This window comes from Desmodus rotundus, chromosome 2, assembly GCF_022682495.2.
Source record: "Desmodus rotundus isolate HL8 chromosome 2, HLdesRot8A.1, whole genome shotgun sequence".
Taxonomy (NCBI): Eukaryota; Metazoa; Chordata; class Mammalia; order Chiroptera; family Phyllostomidae; genus Desmodus; species Desmodus rotundus.
In genome coordinates this window covers 126,300,758-126,317,325 of record NC_071388.1, presented here as the reverse complement: position 1 = coordinate 126,317,325, position 16,568 = coordinate 126,300,758, and the positions used below count along the sequence as shown (strand labels likewise).

General features: G+C 41.4%; 1 protein-coding gene across 2 annotated transcripts in view; it reads left to right on the top strand.

The window, feature by feature from the left end:
* Positions 1 to 16,568, top strand: part of MAP3K19 (mitogen-activated protein kinase kinase kinase 19) — a 79,196-nt gene that overhangs the window by 41,636 nt on the left and 20,992 nt on the right. For both annotated transcript variants that reach the window (XM_045203160.2, XM_024569731.3), the window contains exons 7-9: positions 7,517 to 7,613; positions 11,312 to 11,390; positions 12,263 to 12,522. In XM_045203160.2, coding sequence (XP_045059095.2) covers positions 7,517 to 7,613; positions 11,312 to 11,390; positions 12,263 to 12,522 — 436 coding nt within the window. The remainder of the gene's footprint in view (positions 1 to 7,516; positions 7,614 to 11,311; positions 11,391 to 12,262; positions 12,523 to 16,568) is intronic.

Genomic DNA, 16,568 nt, shown 5'->3' with positions numbered 1-16,568 from the left:
GCAAAGAACTATTCAGCCACAAATGTCAATAGTGCTGAGGCTGAGAAACCCTGCTCTATAGTGAGTTTTAAAACAATCTTTATGGGCACTTTATTCAAATGGCCTGGGATCTGAGAAGACAGTGAGTTTGTACCCTAACAGACCGTCTTAAATTCTGTTTTATTTATTTTATTTTATTATTATTTTTTTAGTGTTGTTCAAGTACAGTTTTCTGCCTTTTACCCCCACCCCAGCCCAACCCCCCAGCCCTCCCCACCTCCCTCCCATTTCCACCCCCCACCCCCCATTATTGTCTATGGTCCTTTATAATTGTTCCTACAAACCCTTCACCCTTTTACCCTGAAATTCCCTCCCCTCTGCTCACTGTCAGCCTGTTCTCAATTTCAGTGTCTTTGGTTATATTTTGCTTGTTTGTTTTGTTGATTAGGTTCCTGTTAAAGGTGAGATCATATGATATTTGTCTTTTACCGCCTGGCTTATTTCACGTAGCATAATGCCCTTTTTATAAGGAGAACAAAGTGTAGGTAAGGGGCTTAGAATTCAGGAAAAAGTTAATTGGATTAAAAAAACTGCACCATTCTCACCCTGGGCCACCACCCAGGTCTTTAGCTGTGTCCTGGGCAGTGGGCATCTCCCCCTGGAGCACCATGGCTCAGATACCATCTTGAATGCTTGCAGCCCTCCTGAGCACAAAGGTGGAACTGCTTATGGTCTCCTGGAGTCAGGGTGGGTCATACCTTCAGTTCCTGAAACAATAGCTTTTACATGCATTGATTAGTAAACTTACAGCTATTACCTAAACTAAAATTTCCAACTTTCGCGCCCCCCATCACTCCCCCACTGTTAGTTTAAACGACCTGGTATCTGTGCAGTCAGTTTCATACGGAAGTGCTCTTTCTGCTGTTGAGCACATTAGACCGTCTGGTAGGGGCTTAGGAATACACTCAATTGCAGATCCACATGAGGGGGTACATTGCATGCAACAGCAAGCTATGATACCGAACAACAACAACAGCAACAATGACAACAAATGTCTCTCTAAGACCGGTAATACTAAGCAGCCAGGAGGTTAGTTTAGACCAATCAATACCAAAGAGTCCCTCTCTCCATTATTTGCTTTACTTTATGCTCTATGAGCTGTGAATTATCAGTCAGATTGAAACAGCAGAGTCCTTTAAATTCTTCACATCCAAGATTATGTCCTACAAGGAGGTATTCTATAGCTGCACAATTCTCTAATACTGCATCTCTGACAAGAACTTGTCCTAGTTCTTGACTAATGGCACTGATGGCTCGTGAGGTGGCATTCAAAGCTTTTGCCATAGCACAGACCAGTCTTCTTACTTCTACATTCAAATAGGTTACCATGGCTGGCATTACAAATATTGTCAAAGGCACATATTCAGCGGGGCTAAAAAGGTGTAAATCACTGTCACAATCAGGTGCAAGGGAGAGGTCGCATGAGCCGGGTCAGGTGGGGCTTCTGAGGCATAAAGACCGTCAGTCTTCCCAGAGAGCATGGTCCCCCAGAACTGTTTGCTGAAACATAGGAATAAACAGCCCTTCCACATATTGGAAACCATCCTGCAGGCAATTGAACGCGAGCAAAGGCACAAGGTACATCGGTGGTGGTGGTGCAATTCACTTTCACATCTGCTGAGAGCACAAAAGAGTTTTTAGTACAGTTGACAAAAGTTGCACACTTGTTATCTGGGGCTACATTAGCAAGCTTTAAGGAACACATTTCCCTGTCCTTTAGAGTTACCACAGTTCCCCAATTATAACTATCAGAGTAGGTCATTTTCTTATTGATACGCTCAAACACAGTGTAATTTTGCAGGCTTTCTAAGGGAGTACAAACACCTACAAGACATGAAGTGAAAGCTTGTTCAACATAAGTTCCTCCTGCAAGACAAAAGTCAGAAATGATTAGAACATTTTTTTGCTAAGTATACCCAAATATTTTCATCTTGTTTGAAAGGGATAAGTTGTCCACAACATGGGGTTGAACAAAAAGTAATGAAAAGAACATATGTCATTGTTCTTGAAAGATGACTTTCAGGTCTTCTTGTGGTTCAGCGGGTCCCCTGTTCTGGTGCTTTCTTTACTTGGGTGTGATGAATCCAAGGTTTTATTCCTGCCAATTTCACCGCAGTTGAGGTGGTGAGGAGGATGTCCCAAGGTCCAGTCCTATAGTGGATTCTGTCACAACACTGAAGGTTATATTGGTTTTGGCAACTAATATAACATAGAAATTGAAATAAAATATCTAAAGGCCGATCTTTAAATTGAGTGTCATGGATTAGAAATTGATAAACAAAGCACATTTACATTTAATTTTTTTATGTTGTTTTAAAGCAATTTTCTTCTTGAAAAGGCCAAAAAAATCCCTTTACATTAATGCAATTCTTTTTGTGAAACTTTAAATTTTTATTGAACTTTTTCTTATGGTTGAAGTAACTTTGAACTCAAATCTGAGAGAGAAATACTCTTTCACTGTTGAACTTGCCTTTTCTTCCCTAGGGCTTTCTCTAGAGTTTAAATTGCAAAACTGAAGGTCATCCTTCACTTCTTTTCTTTCAATGAAAGCTCATTTTTCTTTTTGATTGTCCGCAATAGACTTTTATAGTTGACAAAATATAACCAGATGCCTTGCTTGTAGGATTGTTCCTAGAAGCTCTTTGTAGAGTCTCCCAATCCTTTTTTATCTAAGAAGAATCTACTTTCTGAATTTAATTATGTGTGACTTCTTTTTTTAATGTTAACAATAGTTTTATTTGTTTTTTTGAATATATTTTATTGATCATGCTATTACAGTTGTCCTAATTTTCCCCCTTTGTCCACCTCTCACCTGTACCCCCATTCCCACTGGCATTCCGCCCACCCTTCAGTTCATGTCCATGGGTGATGCCCATAAGTTCTTTGGCTTCTCCATTTCCTGTACTGTTGTTAACCTCCCCCTGTCTGTGTTGTACCTACCAATTCATAGTTCTTAATCCCAGCACCTTTTCCCCCATTCTCACCCTTCCCCCTCCTAGCTGCTAACCCTCCAAATGATCTCCTTATTCATGATTCTGTTTCTGTTCTGCTTCTTTGCTTAGTTTGTTTTTTAGATTCAATTGTTGACAGTTGTGAATTTACTGTCATTTTACTTTTCATAGTTTTGATCTTCTGTTTCTTGAATAAGTTCTGTAACATTTCATATAATAATGGCTTGGTGATGATGAACTCCTTTAACTTGACCTTATCTGGGAAGCACTTTATCTTCCCTTCCATTCTAAATGATAGCTTTGCTGGATACAGTAATCTAGGTTGTAGGTCTTGCTTTTCATCACATTGAATACTTCTTGCCAGTCCCTTTGTGCCTGCAGAGTTTCTTTTGAGAAATCAGCTGACAGTCTTATGGGAAGTCCTTTGTAGGTAACTGTCTCTTTTTCTCTTGCTGCTTTTATGATTCTCTCTTTATCGTTAACCTTTGGCATTTTAATTATGATGTGTCTTGGTGTGGCCCTTTTTGAGTCCAACTGGTTTGGGACTCTCTGTGCTGCCTAGACTTGAATATCTATTTCCTTCACCAAATTAGGGAAGTTTTCCTTTGTTATTTTTTCAAATAAGTTTTCAATTTCTTGCTTTTTTTCTTCTCTTTCTGGCACCCCTTTGATTTGAGCTGAGGTCGTCCCAGATGCTCCTTAGCTTATCCTTGCTTTTGGGGATTCATTTTCTTCTTCTTGTTCTGATTAAACATTTTTTCCTCCTTATGTTCCAAATCATTGATTTGATTCTTGGCTTCATCCACTCCACTGTTGGTTCCCTATAAATTTTTCGTTATTTCACTTAGCATAAACTTCATTTCTGCCTGGGTCTTTTTTGCGCTGTAGAAGTACCCAATGAGTTGCTTGAGCCCCCTAATAACTTGTGTTTTGAACTCTGCATCTGACAGATTGCTTATCTCCATTTTGTTTAGTCTTTTTCTGACGCGTTGACCTGTTCTTTCATTTGGGCCATGTTTCTTTGTCTCCTCAGTTTGGCAGCCTCTCTGTGTTTGTTTCTGTGTATTAGGTAGAGCAGCTTTGACTCCCTGTCTTAGTAGTGCGGCCTGTTGTAGAAAAGCGCACCTGTAAGTTGGATGGGGCAGAGCCTTAGGTAATCACCAGGGCAGGTTAACCCATGTACACCAGGTAGATGGAGTCTCTGATATGGTGTTACTGCTCTGTGGCTCTATGTGGAAGAAGGCTCAGAAAGGGGACAATGCCACTGTCTGGCTTCAGGAAGCTGTCCCCTGGTGCTGGCCCTGATGCTAGACACTTCAACTTCTCCCCATATGCCACTGGTGCCCTCCAGCTGCTGCCCCAGTGCTGGAGCCCAAATGAAGTGAATCTGCGTAAGTCCTAAGTCTGTTGCAGGACGTTTAAGAGAGACTCCTGAGAGTCCCGCCATTTCAACCGCACTTGTTTTTACAGCCAGAAGTTATGAGGACTTATCTTCCTGGCACTGGGTTGGGTGGTCTGATGTGGGGTTGGGCTCCTTCACTCCCGAGGTACCCCTCTCAATTTTTACACACCCACATTCTGAGTCAGACTGACATTGGTTGTCAGACTCCCAGACAGTTCAATTTTCTGACAATCCTGAGCGATAGTTGTTTTGTAGTTTAGTTGTCATCTTCACTGTGGTTATGCAAGGAGGCGAGCCCTGTTTCCCTATACCTCCATCTTGACTGTAAGTCTCTAATTATGTATGATTTCGATGCCTTTTTCTCTTCTGTATGTTTAGCATTCTGTTGTTTGTAGATGAGAATGCTGTTCTATTTCTAGTCTCTTGTCACCTCCTGCATTATTGTCAGTGGTTTATGAAAATCATTTTTGTGTTGGGGATGTGCTATTCTAATACTTTTTCTCCTTCACTCACAATTGAGTGTCATTATTTCAATTTTTTTCCTCATGACACCTAAGCACATCTTAAAGGCTTTTATATTTAGCATTCTAAAAGGAATTAGAAAATTCTAAGCTGTTTTTATGTGAGTCATTTCATGACAATCTTCAAAATAGATATCATTCCCTTCATCCTTTTTGATTGCGATGCTTATGGTTTCCAGTTTATTCAAAAAAGAAATTTTTTTCGGGCACTTGTAGGCAACACACATTCTTTTATATTTTCCTGTGCAAAACTTATAAATTAGGCTTTAGTATTCTTTTTCTGAATTTTTCTCATTGTTAGTTTTCTTTCTCTCTCTCTCTCTCTCTCTTTTTTTTTTTTTTTTGGCTTTTGTTGAGATTCTTTATTTTGAACTTTCCATGGTAGCAAGAAAGCAGAGTTGTTAAGAGGTCTGCACCCAGACTTCGGAGTCTGGGCGTGAATTGTGTACCTCTGGCCAACTATGTGACTTCGGGTAAGTAACTTAACTCCTCTGGGCCTTATTGTAAAAAGAAGCAAGTCGTTCCCACCTTGAGAATTGTTGCGAGGATTAAATTAGTGAACATATGGGGGGTGCACAGAACAGTGTCTGGCACTGTGCATGCACATTTCAGTCGTCGTTACGACTTTTATAGATAGGTGTGCTCACACTCTGCATCTTCCGGCTTCTCACAAAGGTCAATGAGCATCTGAAACTATCTCCAACTTTCCTACTAATCAAAGTATGCACATTCAAACAACAATAAGATACCCAATTCTGGACATTATTACTACAAATGAAAAGTGATGGAGGTTGATGACGGAGAAGATGGAATGAAACACACACACAGCTGGTGAAGTGCAAGTGTAAAGCAGTGTGTGTAAAAAAATACCTTAAAAATATTATACTCTTTGGATCAATAATTCCGTATCTAGGAATCTACTCTAAGGAAATAATGCAATATTAGGGTATTAATTGCCAAGATGTTCACAGCACTATGTGTAATAAATAACCAAGAGTTAAAAATGCCTGATATGCATTATAGGGCTTACGTGGTGAGACTCCTGGGGCTGATAGATATTTGTTGAGGGAAATTTAAAATTCCATTAAAATGACGTTTGTGTAGTCAATTGCTGTGTAATTTATGCTTATCTTAAGATATAAAATTATATGATGCAGCTATATTTTTTTAATTCTTAGGAAAAAGAGAGAGGAAATATAATTGTTAACAATGTTTAACAGTGTTAGTAACAATTGTTAACAATGTTTGTTTTTTATTTGTAGAATTATAGGTGATTTTTCTTCTACTTTTTAAAGAAGACTATTTTGTATTTCCATATATGCTAAAAAAGAGGGCCCTCCATTTATAATTTGATTGGAGGGAGAAGAAATTTGCCAGATGGTGGTGGAAGTTTTGAAATGCAGAGAAGGGTGAGCCATGAAATTGACAACAGTCTCAGATCGGGGTGACCAGTCAGGTGGTCCAGCTGCCATTGACATCGGGATGGCCCAAGTAGGCCACTTAACTTCTGTAGGAAGTAGAAAATACTTTTAAAAGCATGATTTGCTGCCTAAAATTAAGGTTGACAACTAAATTATCATGATTGAATACCTAAAATATTGTTTATGGTATTATAAATGATGGCTTTGTTTTATGATTTTCTATAATAATTAAAATGAACAAAGTGAAAAAAAGATTCCCGTGCTCTCTGGGTAAGTAGTGAATGCCAGAGGCTTTGTGACAGACTCCCTGCTTGTCCAACAGGCATCTGTATGTAGGGAAAGGCTTTCATCCAACAGTTCCCTTAAATAGGTGGCCACTCAGACCAGAGAAGCCAGAGAGCTAACTGTCATGTCCAGTGTGTGATGGGGTATCATACCTACCACTTGCATCTGTCACTGTTCTCAACATTGGAAAGGGACAAATCACCAGCAACAACTTCTAATGAAGGAAACTATCAACAATAATGAATTCCAATAAGCAAGCATTTCTTCTTTAGAGAGTATGGAGAACTTTTTATAAATCAAGTTGTTTCTCATCCATGTTTTTCAGCATAATGATTATTTTCTAGAGGGTAAAAAGGAAGTTTGACAGGTTGTGTGCTGAGATTTGATCAGAGAGCTGTCAGAGTGAAACTTAGCTTTGCCGCCTCTATTCAGTCTAGGGTCCTACCTGTAGCTTCCACATGGGGCAGGGATTTCCGCCCTCAGCACTTGTAAATGATGCCCTGGGAAGGGATTTGGAAAACGACCATGTTCCTTTGGGGTTGTTCACTGTGACAGTGGCCAAAGGATTCTTTCCAGTTACCCACCCAGATGGAATTCGTGGCAGCTTGGAAGTCTGGCTGCTGACATGACAAAGTATAACATTGAATGTCTAAGTGTCTATGTGATTTCAGCTTTGATCTTCATTTTTGACTATGTAATTAATCACATCTATGTCTGTCTGAGCCTGGTGTTCTGGGGTTAGATACTTTCCTGTTATTTTAGTCCTAAACACTTAATCCAGTTTAAAAGGAGTCCACAGCGTGAAACTTCAGCCTAGAAAAGTCAACATTCACTCTTCCAAAAAATATATATATACAGCACATTGAATAACGGAGTTCCTATTTTATGACATTTCAGGAGTTTGACCAAGATGATGACTGCAGTCATTCCATATTGGTTACTGAAGGAGGAGGTCCAGGTGGTGACGGACCAGATTGGCAACCCGGGACACGAGGTATCTCGGCTTCTGTTCTTGAAGTGTTTGCAAAGATAATGTGGATTGTTTGGATTTCTCCCATTTTCAGAAGCACTCAGTGCAGAACTTCGGAAACACAGAAAAGCACAAAGGGAATAGAAAACCTTTCCTAATTCTATCCTTTGGTAAATGGCATCCCTCTGGTGTCCCTCCTCTCTACTCTACTCCCACTTCATCTCAACCAGCCACTCTATGCCCGTTTCCTTCTTGTTTGATAATATCTCTCCCTGCCCGACCCCCCCTCCACACCCCATATCTTTCCTCACAGACTCTTCCATCAGCAACAAGGATCTGCCTGTCCTTCTCAGAACCAGGCATTTGTCCATCAGCTCTGTCCCAGAGCTCCCTTGAGGGGAAGATGCGACTGAACAAGGTGATAAAGCTCCAAATCTCAGTCTTTTAGCCTATGAGGCCACAAGTCTGGAACTTTCCAGAACAACCACCCATTCAAAATACGTTATCCTGTCCTGTCTTTAAATGTCCTTGCATTTAACAGACCACAAGGCATTTGCAAATTTTCACTTCAGAAAATGCTATACTCACCATAGCATTACATTGGCCTATCACGTTTGCCTATAAACTTCTTAAATTAAATGTTTGTTCATACTGTGAAATTTCTCTCTGGCAATTTTCTGACTTCCATTTCTAACACGCCAGGGAAGCTGTCCCCTTGGATGTCTTTTTTTCCTCTCAGGCTGTGAGTCCAGCCGCTGTCTCCTCTGGTCCCTTGTGCGATGCTGCCCTCTGCTGGGCAGCCTTCTGCATCTCACTTGGAATCTCCCCCCGCCACCCCAGGCTGAGGGCCTAGAATAATTTAGTAACATTTGAAATTATTAACGCCATGAACCCTGAAAGACCTAATCGAAATAAGCAAATCCTGTTCCCTTTCCAAATAGTCCTTGTGGTTGGCTATAGACTTTCAAAGATTCAAAGTCAAGTTCTCAGATACCCAGTTGTGTCCCAAGCACCTTCCAAGAGGTTAAATTCACTTACACTTCTCAGTTTGGAGATGACTTGTCATTTGAAGTGCTAGGAATTCTTTTTAAGTCAATTTGTAACATTGTAGGTTTTCATATAGGAGCCATAACACTTGCGCAGCATCTCCACTAAGCTCTCGTGGTTTCAAGCTCCAATAACTTGCGTTATTAAAAGAAACATTTGTTTTCAAATTTCCTTCTTAGACTTGATAAAGTCTTCCATTGAGCTAGTTACTCTTTTCAGCTGCAAAGTCTAAAATAAAAATGTTTTGGGAATTATTGTGCACCACATTCATCTCAGATATCAATACATCTTTTTAAATCCCATATCCACGTTGCTTCTAACGTACTCCAAGTGTTTAATGTTTAAAGTGCTGCACACCTTATGAAGACCTTATGCATGCCATAGGGCTGTTTATTCTGTTCTGGATGTACACACTTGATCATTATATCTGTTTGTCCATGTGGTATTTTATTAAAGGGATCATCACTAAAATATATACATAATCTCCATGTCTGGGTCGCCCCCATAGACCTTAACGACTAGAGCTCCTGCACGACGCATTTGCTTCAACAGAGGCCCTTACAGATGGTAATGTGTAAAACACAATGTTTTTACACATTGTAATGTTTTACCCCTCATCTTTTTCCTTAGTATAAAAATCTTTTATTCCTCAATCAGATCGGCTGTTTTCCCAGAACGTAACAGATACAAACCTTGTAGGTTGGAAATTAAATGTGTAAAATTGCTCTTTTCATGAATGATTAAGAACCTATTTCCCGAAATTATGGAACTTAATTTTTTTAATGCTACAGTGTATATCTATCAAGATTCTTAGTTGCAGATAATAGAATCCAGTCTAGCTGGGTTAAAAGGAAGTTTTGAAAAGATTAGAAAGTTCATAGAACATTGAAAAGCCAAAGGAGAAGAACAGACTGTAGGCTGGGTTTTCAGAAAGAATTCTCATAACTGCATCTCGAAAGTGGCTGCCTCTGCCCCAGCAACCGGGGGTGGGGGGAGGCTGCCTCCACTTTAGCCTCCACTCTCTGTGCTGCCGCCTCAGCAGAAAGGAAGCCTGCACCTTATCTTTCTCCATGGAAATTATGTGAACCCGTTTCTCAAGGTATTTTCCTGAACTGTAGCAGCAAAGGAGGCTGGAAAAATGTAGTTTTTGAAAATTCTTTGTTGAGATTTATGATTTAAGAAATTATCAAAATGTGGAGAGGTTATCAAAATATTTTGAGCCTTGATACCCATCAATTGAAGAACAAGCAGAAAACACAGGAAAGTGAGACTTTTCAGGAGAAAATAATTTTTATTTAATGAATGAATGAAGCTTGGCCAACTTTTGTTCTCATTTTAATAATGGCCTTTACATTACAAATTAGCAATCATTTTTAGGCTTTATGAATGCATTTTTACCATTTTTGTGAAGAAATTGTTTCTACTTATGTTTAACTGTTATCTTTTAGTTTTCCCACTGTAACAGTTTCTGGTGGGGTTAAGTTATACCTCTCAAGGGGAAGATGCACTCAGGCGCAAATGTTTTACTCTTACACAGGACAATGTATCATCTTTCCTGGCCCCCTGGGTTGGTTCTGAGGCTCCCAGGACCACTCACAGTGTTCAAGAGATGAAACAGAACACATTTGTATGTTGGCACCTGATTTCAGAGTCGGCACATTCATAATTTCTTTTCCCACGTAGGGCCAACAACTTAAGCGGCCCATTAGTTTTTAACAATTTCATAAAGGCAGGTATTTCTTATACATGCTTATTGTATCTTTGTTCTTTGGTGTGAAAAAGAAATCAACCAATTAAGAGACTTTTGAACACATTAAATTTGTTTTAAAAATCTTCTGGTTTTATTAGTCCTCAAAAATTGTAAAAATACAGTCATTCTTAAGAACACGTTCATGTGAATACACTCTGCACAGTTCTCTAAGTTCCATAGCGAAGTCCTAACTGTACCCTGCCTCTGAAATCCTTCTCACTGACAGTTTTTAGGAGTGGATGCTGTATGTTTTTCTTACTCTGAACATACTAGCTAGGTTTTTCCCAGGATGATTACAAAAATGTTGTGAAAGACATCCATCTTCCTTCTAGTACGAGAGTGGCCCTGATCATGCCACATAACCTCACAAGTATCAGTTTCTTCTTTTCTAAAAGGAAGGGCTCACAGAAGTTTTCCTAGGTCTGTTTGTTTAGCATGGTATTGTAAGCAAGCATCGATTCTATGAATTGGAACTTTCTATTGTAAGGGTTTATACTGGGAATCATTCCATGGAATCGAACAGGAGATCGCCAAAATTACAAATATGAGCAAGTTCCCATGGAAATACATAAATTATCCCATTTAATTCTCACAGCAATCCTCCGAAGTAGGTGTCATCAGTTACACTTGCATGAAGGAGCCTTGTTATTCTATTCTAGGGACAGCATTGCTCACAGTGAAACTTTATTTTACATCTGGAAAGTTTTGTTATACTTTTTTTTTTTGCTCTTCAAGCAAGCATTTATTTACAACCTATCATATGCTGAACAGAAAAGATACAAACATGGTTAAACCTCCTGGTTAATTCCATTCTATAATGATTAAGAATCGATTAGCCAAATAACCAAAAATAGTGCCTTCCTTTGGTTGCCACTGGAATTCATTGCTTTCTCCTTTTTTCTACTGTTGTCATGCATTTCTATAGGTGGAGAGAATGTTGTTACCTTTCTGAGAGATGGACATCACCCCCGAGAAATGAGCCAAGAAGATATAAAAGAAAACAAGTAAGCAATATTCTCTGAAGTGTTTTTTTTAGATTGGAATTTAAGCATGAAATGATACGTGTGTGGTGACCTACATTTTTAGCAGGCCAACCAAAAAGAAGAAAAACTCACCTGAAAGCAGGGTCATGATAAACATTGTTGTGGCAGGGCCCAGGTAGGTATCGGTGGGCCTTATGGTTTCTGTTGCAATGACTCGCGTCTGCAGTTGCACCTCGACCGCGGTCTTAGGCCGAAAACAAAAGGGGGTGCGGCTGGGAGCGATCAAAGCGCAGAAGCAGGCGGGAGGCCAGAGTGCGCTCTCCCCGCAGCAGTGCTTCTTAAAATGTGGTCCTGTGGGCCTTTACCAGTCCACGATGAAGTCAGCATCAACTTGAAAATTTACGCATTTAAAGGTGTATAGCATTTGACAAAGTAATGTTGTGTTTATGGATCTGGTAATGAAAAAAATTGGGGTTTATTTTTGGTTTCGATTTTTGTTTCATTTTTATTGTAATTCATTTTTATTACATTTTACAAAAATATTAGGCCACAATGGACTGGAAAATTTAAAAACTGGTCCTTCTCCAAAGATAGTTTGAGAGGCACTGGGCTGGTTATCGCCCTTGGAGACGTAGAAGGGCGCCCTTGGCCACTCTGCTCAACGCAGGGACCGGGACAACTGAAGTGCGGGGCGCGCGGGCAGACGGTGCGGGGAGCGAGTCGGAGGGTGGAGCGCTCTCGTCCTTTTGGGATTACAGCCTCCTCCTCAGCAGCACCATTCAGAAATAGTTCTCCTAACTTTCCCGTTACCGCAGGCTGGACTGAGAGCCAGATAGCCATCTGTAAGACACGAGGGGCGCGTTGCAAACCGAGCCGTTTCCTTCCCCTGTCAGTCAGGTAACTTCAGGGCATCAAGACTGGGCACGAGCACATTCCGTTCCTCTTCCCAATGACATTGAATCGGTGGACTTAAGGGCAAAGACGCCGCCCACATGGCCTTCACTCCTGAGGAAAGAGGAAAGCGCCAGGGAGCGCTGCGATGAGAACGTGGGCTCCTTGTTGCCAAGAGCTTACTTAGCACCCAGCATCTCCAAGTCTGTAGCCAGGGAAGAGGTTCCTCACTTTCTGGAAGGCCAGCAAAGAAAATCTGAAGGTGAGTCCATTTAGTATCTTGCTGTGTATAATGCATACTTTTGACGCGGATCTAGTCCCGCAAGATCTGCTGTTGAGGTTTCAGTATTCAAACACACATACACACGGACTATAGAAATCCGGTGGGGGAAAAGGGGCTACGTGGCCACTCTCCAAGTTAGAGAGAGAGACCCCTTCACCCCTGCCTGGACAGGCTTTATTGTTTTTCTAGGCCTCCTACATCAAAGATGGTCCTCATTTATTATTCATAGGTTTGTTTGGGGTGGTTATCTTTGCAGACACAGGAGAGGAAGTCACTGAGTACATCAAAGGGGGATATTTGCAATGTAAAAGGAGAAATGGTCAAAAAGGCTTTGTCCCATACCTGGGGGGTCTAGCCCAGATTCTGGGAAGATAAAGATACTCAGTAAACATTTGCTTCCTCAGTTCAGGGTGAGGGAGTTTTAGCAAGAGCAAGTCTCCTAGCAGTCTAAGTACAATGCAGACCTGATTTCCCACGGGAGAACTTATCCATGGACGTGGGTCCTGCCCACCGAACCTCGCTCCCCACTGGTTTTCCAAGTGGGGGCTGAGCCACATTTCCCACTCTTGGAACGGTTCCCCACATACTTTTTTGCCCAAATTTCTGAGGGAAAAATAAGGATGCACACTATACCTGGCTATAATGATTACCTTCCGTGGGTATGACAATGGGTATAATAATCCTGTGTGTAATTAATGTGCATAAAAATATGGGTGGGCATTATACACGGCAAAATATGGTAATTACACAGTGATTCTTTTATTCTTCATTTAACAAATGTTTATCTTTTTCAAATCCTCACCCAAGGATATGTTGAATGAATATTAGAGAGTGGGAGAGAGGCAGAGAAAGAGAGAGAGACAAAGAGGGAGAGAGAGAGACAGAGAAACATGCGACACGTGCCTCCCACGTGTGCCCCAACCAGAGATGAAAACAGCAACCCTCGGGTGTATGGACGGGGCTCCAACCAAGTGAGCCACCCGGCCAGGACTACCAATCTTTTTCTTGAGTGTTTGAAAATCTTTACTGTGCACTCATATTTGTTGATGTTTATCTGTGGGAATCTTGGAGGCCTCACTGAGGACGCTTTCTTGCAGGACTTGAGTTTGCCACTCTCTGCAGCGGAAGTCTTAATTACCAGTTAGCAGCGCAGGTGCCAGCATTTCCCCTGAGGGCAACGCTGCGGTTGATATTCGCTCACTACTGTCCTGAACCAGCCGGCCAAGCACCCGGGACAGACGCCTGATCCCCAGAGTTACAGTTACTGGCTTATTGCAGTGAGGGAGATCGCACAGCATAGGAACTGTGAGGCGCCTCACCAAGCAAAGGAAAAAATAAAATAAAATTATGACTTTAGGGGGATGGGTAGAGCTTAAGTGAAATTTAAATAAAGCAGTATTTTGTTATAATTTAAATTTTTATTGTGGTAAAATGTGTGTAACTTAGAAGTCACTACTTTAACTGTTTTGCACGTACAGGTTAGCAGCACCGAGCACGTTCACGCTGCCGTGCAGCCATCACACCGTCCATCCCCAGGATGTTCGCACCTTGCGAAACTGGCGCTCTCCCCTGATCGACCCTAACTCCCGTCTCTTCCCGCCCCCCCCCCCCAACTCCATGCCCCTGGCAGCCGTTCCACTTCTTGTCTCCATGAATTTGTCTGTTCTAGGTACTTCATACAAGTGAAATCAGACAATGTTGGTCCTTTTGTGTCTGGCTTATTTCAGTTATCATAACGTTGAACGGTGTTTGGACAGGCTGTGTGCGAGGGCGTTACCGTCAGGTCAGAACTGTGAGGTAGACCCAGAAGCTTCCTCCTCACAATCAGCAAAGGTAGCTCCAACTCTCAGCAGCCTGTCTTCAGCTTCCTATCTTGCCCTGTTCCTCAGGAGTACGATGAACAGCCCTACTAAACACCTTCCATTCCCAGAACAAATGTGGAAATATTTGCACATGCTGTGGTTTTTCTGCTGGAACACTATGCCATTCTTACGTGTCACCTGAGATACCACTTCCTCTGCAAAGTCTTCCTAACTTCCTGACGACTGGATAAGTCACCATTCCTTTCAACTCCCGTAGGATCCTGCAACATAACACTCAGCACATTGAATTGTCACTATTCGTTTCTACGCCTGCCTTTACCACATCACAAACGCAAAAATCATTGCACCTTCAAGCACCTAGCACCAGACCTGGTACAAAACTATTAAAAACTGTATATTGAATTAAAAATAACAACCATTTATTAAGTGTCTACTATTGCAAGGCACAAATACCCACTGATAGAGGTAATATATAGAAGCCTTGTTTTAGGAATGAGGAAACTGAGCCCTAAGAACGCTAAGTGTGTGTACCCAGATCACATGGCTAGTGAATTATAGAGGGTGGGTTCAAACCCGGGCCACCTGTCTCTGAAGCCAATGTGCTTAAGCACCATGCCATCTGTTCTCAGAGTTCACACCTGAGTCCCTCTCTAGTTATGGGTGAAGGAAAGGATAAACACAGTTAGTGTTGTAGTGGAGATGGTCGCAGGGGTGTCCAACTTGCAGCCCACGGGCCGCATGCGGCCCAGGATGGCTGTGAATGCGGCCCAACACAAAATCATACATGTACTTAAAACATCAAGAGATCTTTTTTGTGATTACATGTCGCGATGTATTTAATGTGTGGTCCAAGACAACTCTTCTTCCAGTGTGGCACAGAGACGCCAAAAGGTTGGACACTCCTGGGAGAAAAGGAGGGGCAGTTGGTACAGGGACAAACTGCCGGGAGTGTGGATGGAGAGACTGAACTGGATGTGACAGAAACACCCTCCTCTCCTAGCCCCACAGAGGATCCTGAAGATGTAACAAAAGTCACTATGCACCCAGACGAGAATACACGTGGGTAGGTCAATGTTCCGTAATGGAAGCTGCTCTATAGGAGCCGCAGTCTTATTTGAAAACGTCAACTGGGGTTTTCTGGCCAGTATTTGCCCCCTACCCTTTAAAAAATTTGTTTAGATGCAACTTGGAAAAATTTAGACAATCAATATATGTTGATTAAAAAAATTCAGGCCCTGACTGGTGTGGCTCAGCGGGCTGGCTGTTGTCCCACAGGCGGAAATGTTGCCAGTTCAATTCCCAGTTAGGAGACGTGCCTGGGTCACGGGCCATGTCCTCGGGGTTATGCAAGAGGCAACTGATTGATGTTTCTCTCACACATTGATGTTTTGCTCCCTCTCTTTCTTCCTCCCTTCCCCTGTCTCTAAAAAAAGTAAGTAAATAAAATCTTTTAAAAAATTCAGAAAAGACAGATGAGCAAATATAAAAAATAAAAATTAGAAGTACAAATAGTATTCCAAAACCATTTCTTCTAGAATGTACTTCCTTATTTCTAAATAACGTGTTTATAATGATATTGTTTGATTGTTCAATTTAGACCTTATCTATAAGAACTTAACACTTTTACATTAGTCTCCTCATACATGGGCAACCCCCAATCTTCTCAATATTTGTGTTCAAAAGAAATCAATATTCACCGTGTTCATTATTATGACTAGGTAAAATATTGACAGCTGAGCTCAGTCGTGTGCTATGATTACATTTTCTCTCTTCTGAGATGTTGTATTTATTACAGTGTTAATAAATGCCTCATTTCATTATTTGCTTCCTTTCTGTGTATCCCTTCCTAATTCGTCCCATGCTGCCTGGTGGACCTCTGCCTGGTGGACCTGTGAAGTGCAGCTGCACGTGGGGTAACCTGTGGGCAGTTTCGTCTCTGGAGACATTGCTGCTCCTGGAACCCTCTGCCCCCTTGCAGCCATCCGTCATCCTGAAACTTCCCTTGGCCTCCCTGCTGCATTGGACCCCGTGTACTGGATACTCAGCTTCCTCTTCCTTGATTTACTCCCTCATTTTAGTGGGTACATTTTCCAGTAGCTTCCCAAGAACAGTGCATTAATGATAGTTTTTCATTGTCTCTATTTCCTCTGAGCTCTTTACTTTCTTTCAGTTTGTTTTATTCTCTGTATTTTCACGTTAGAG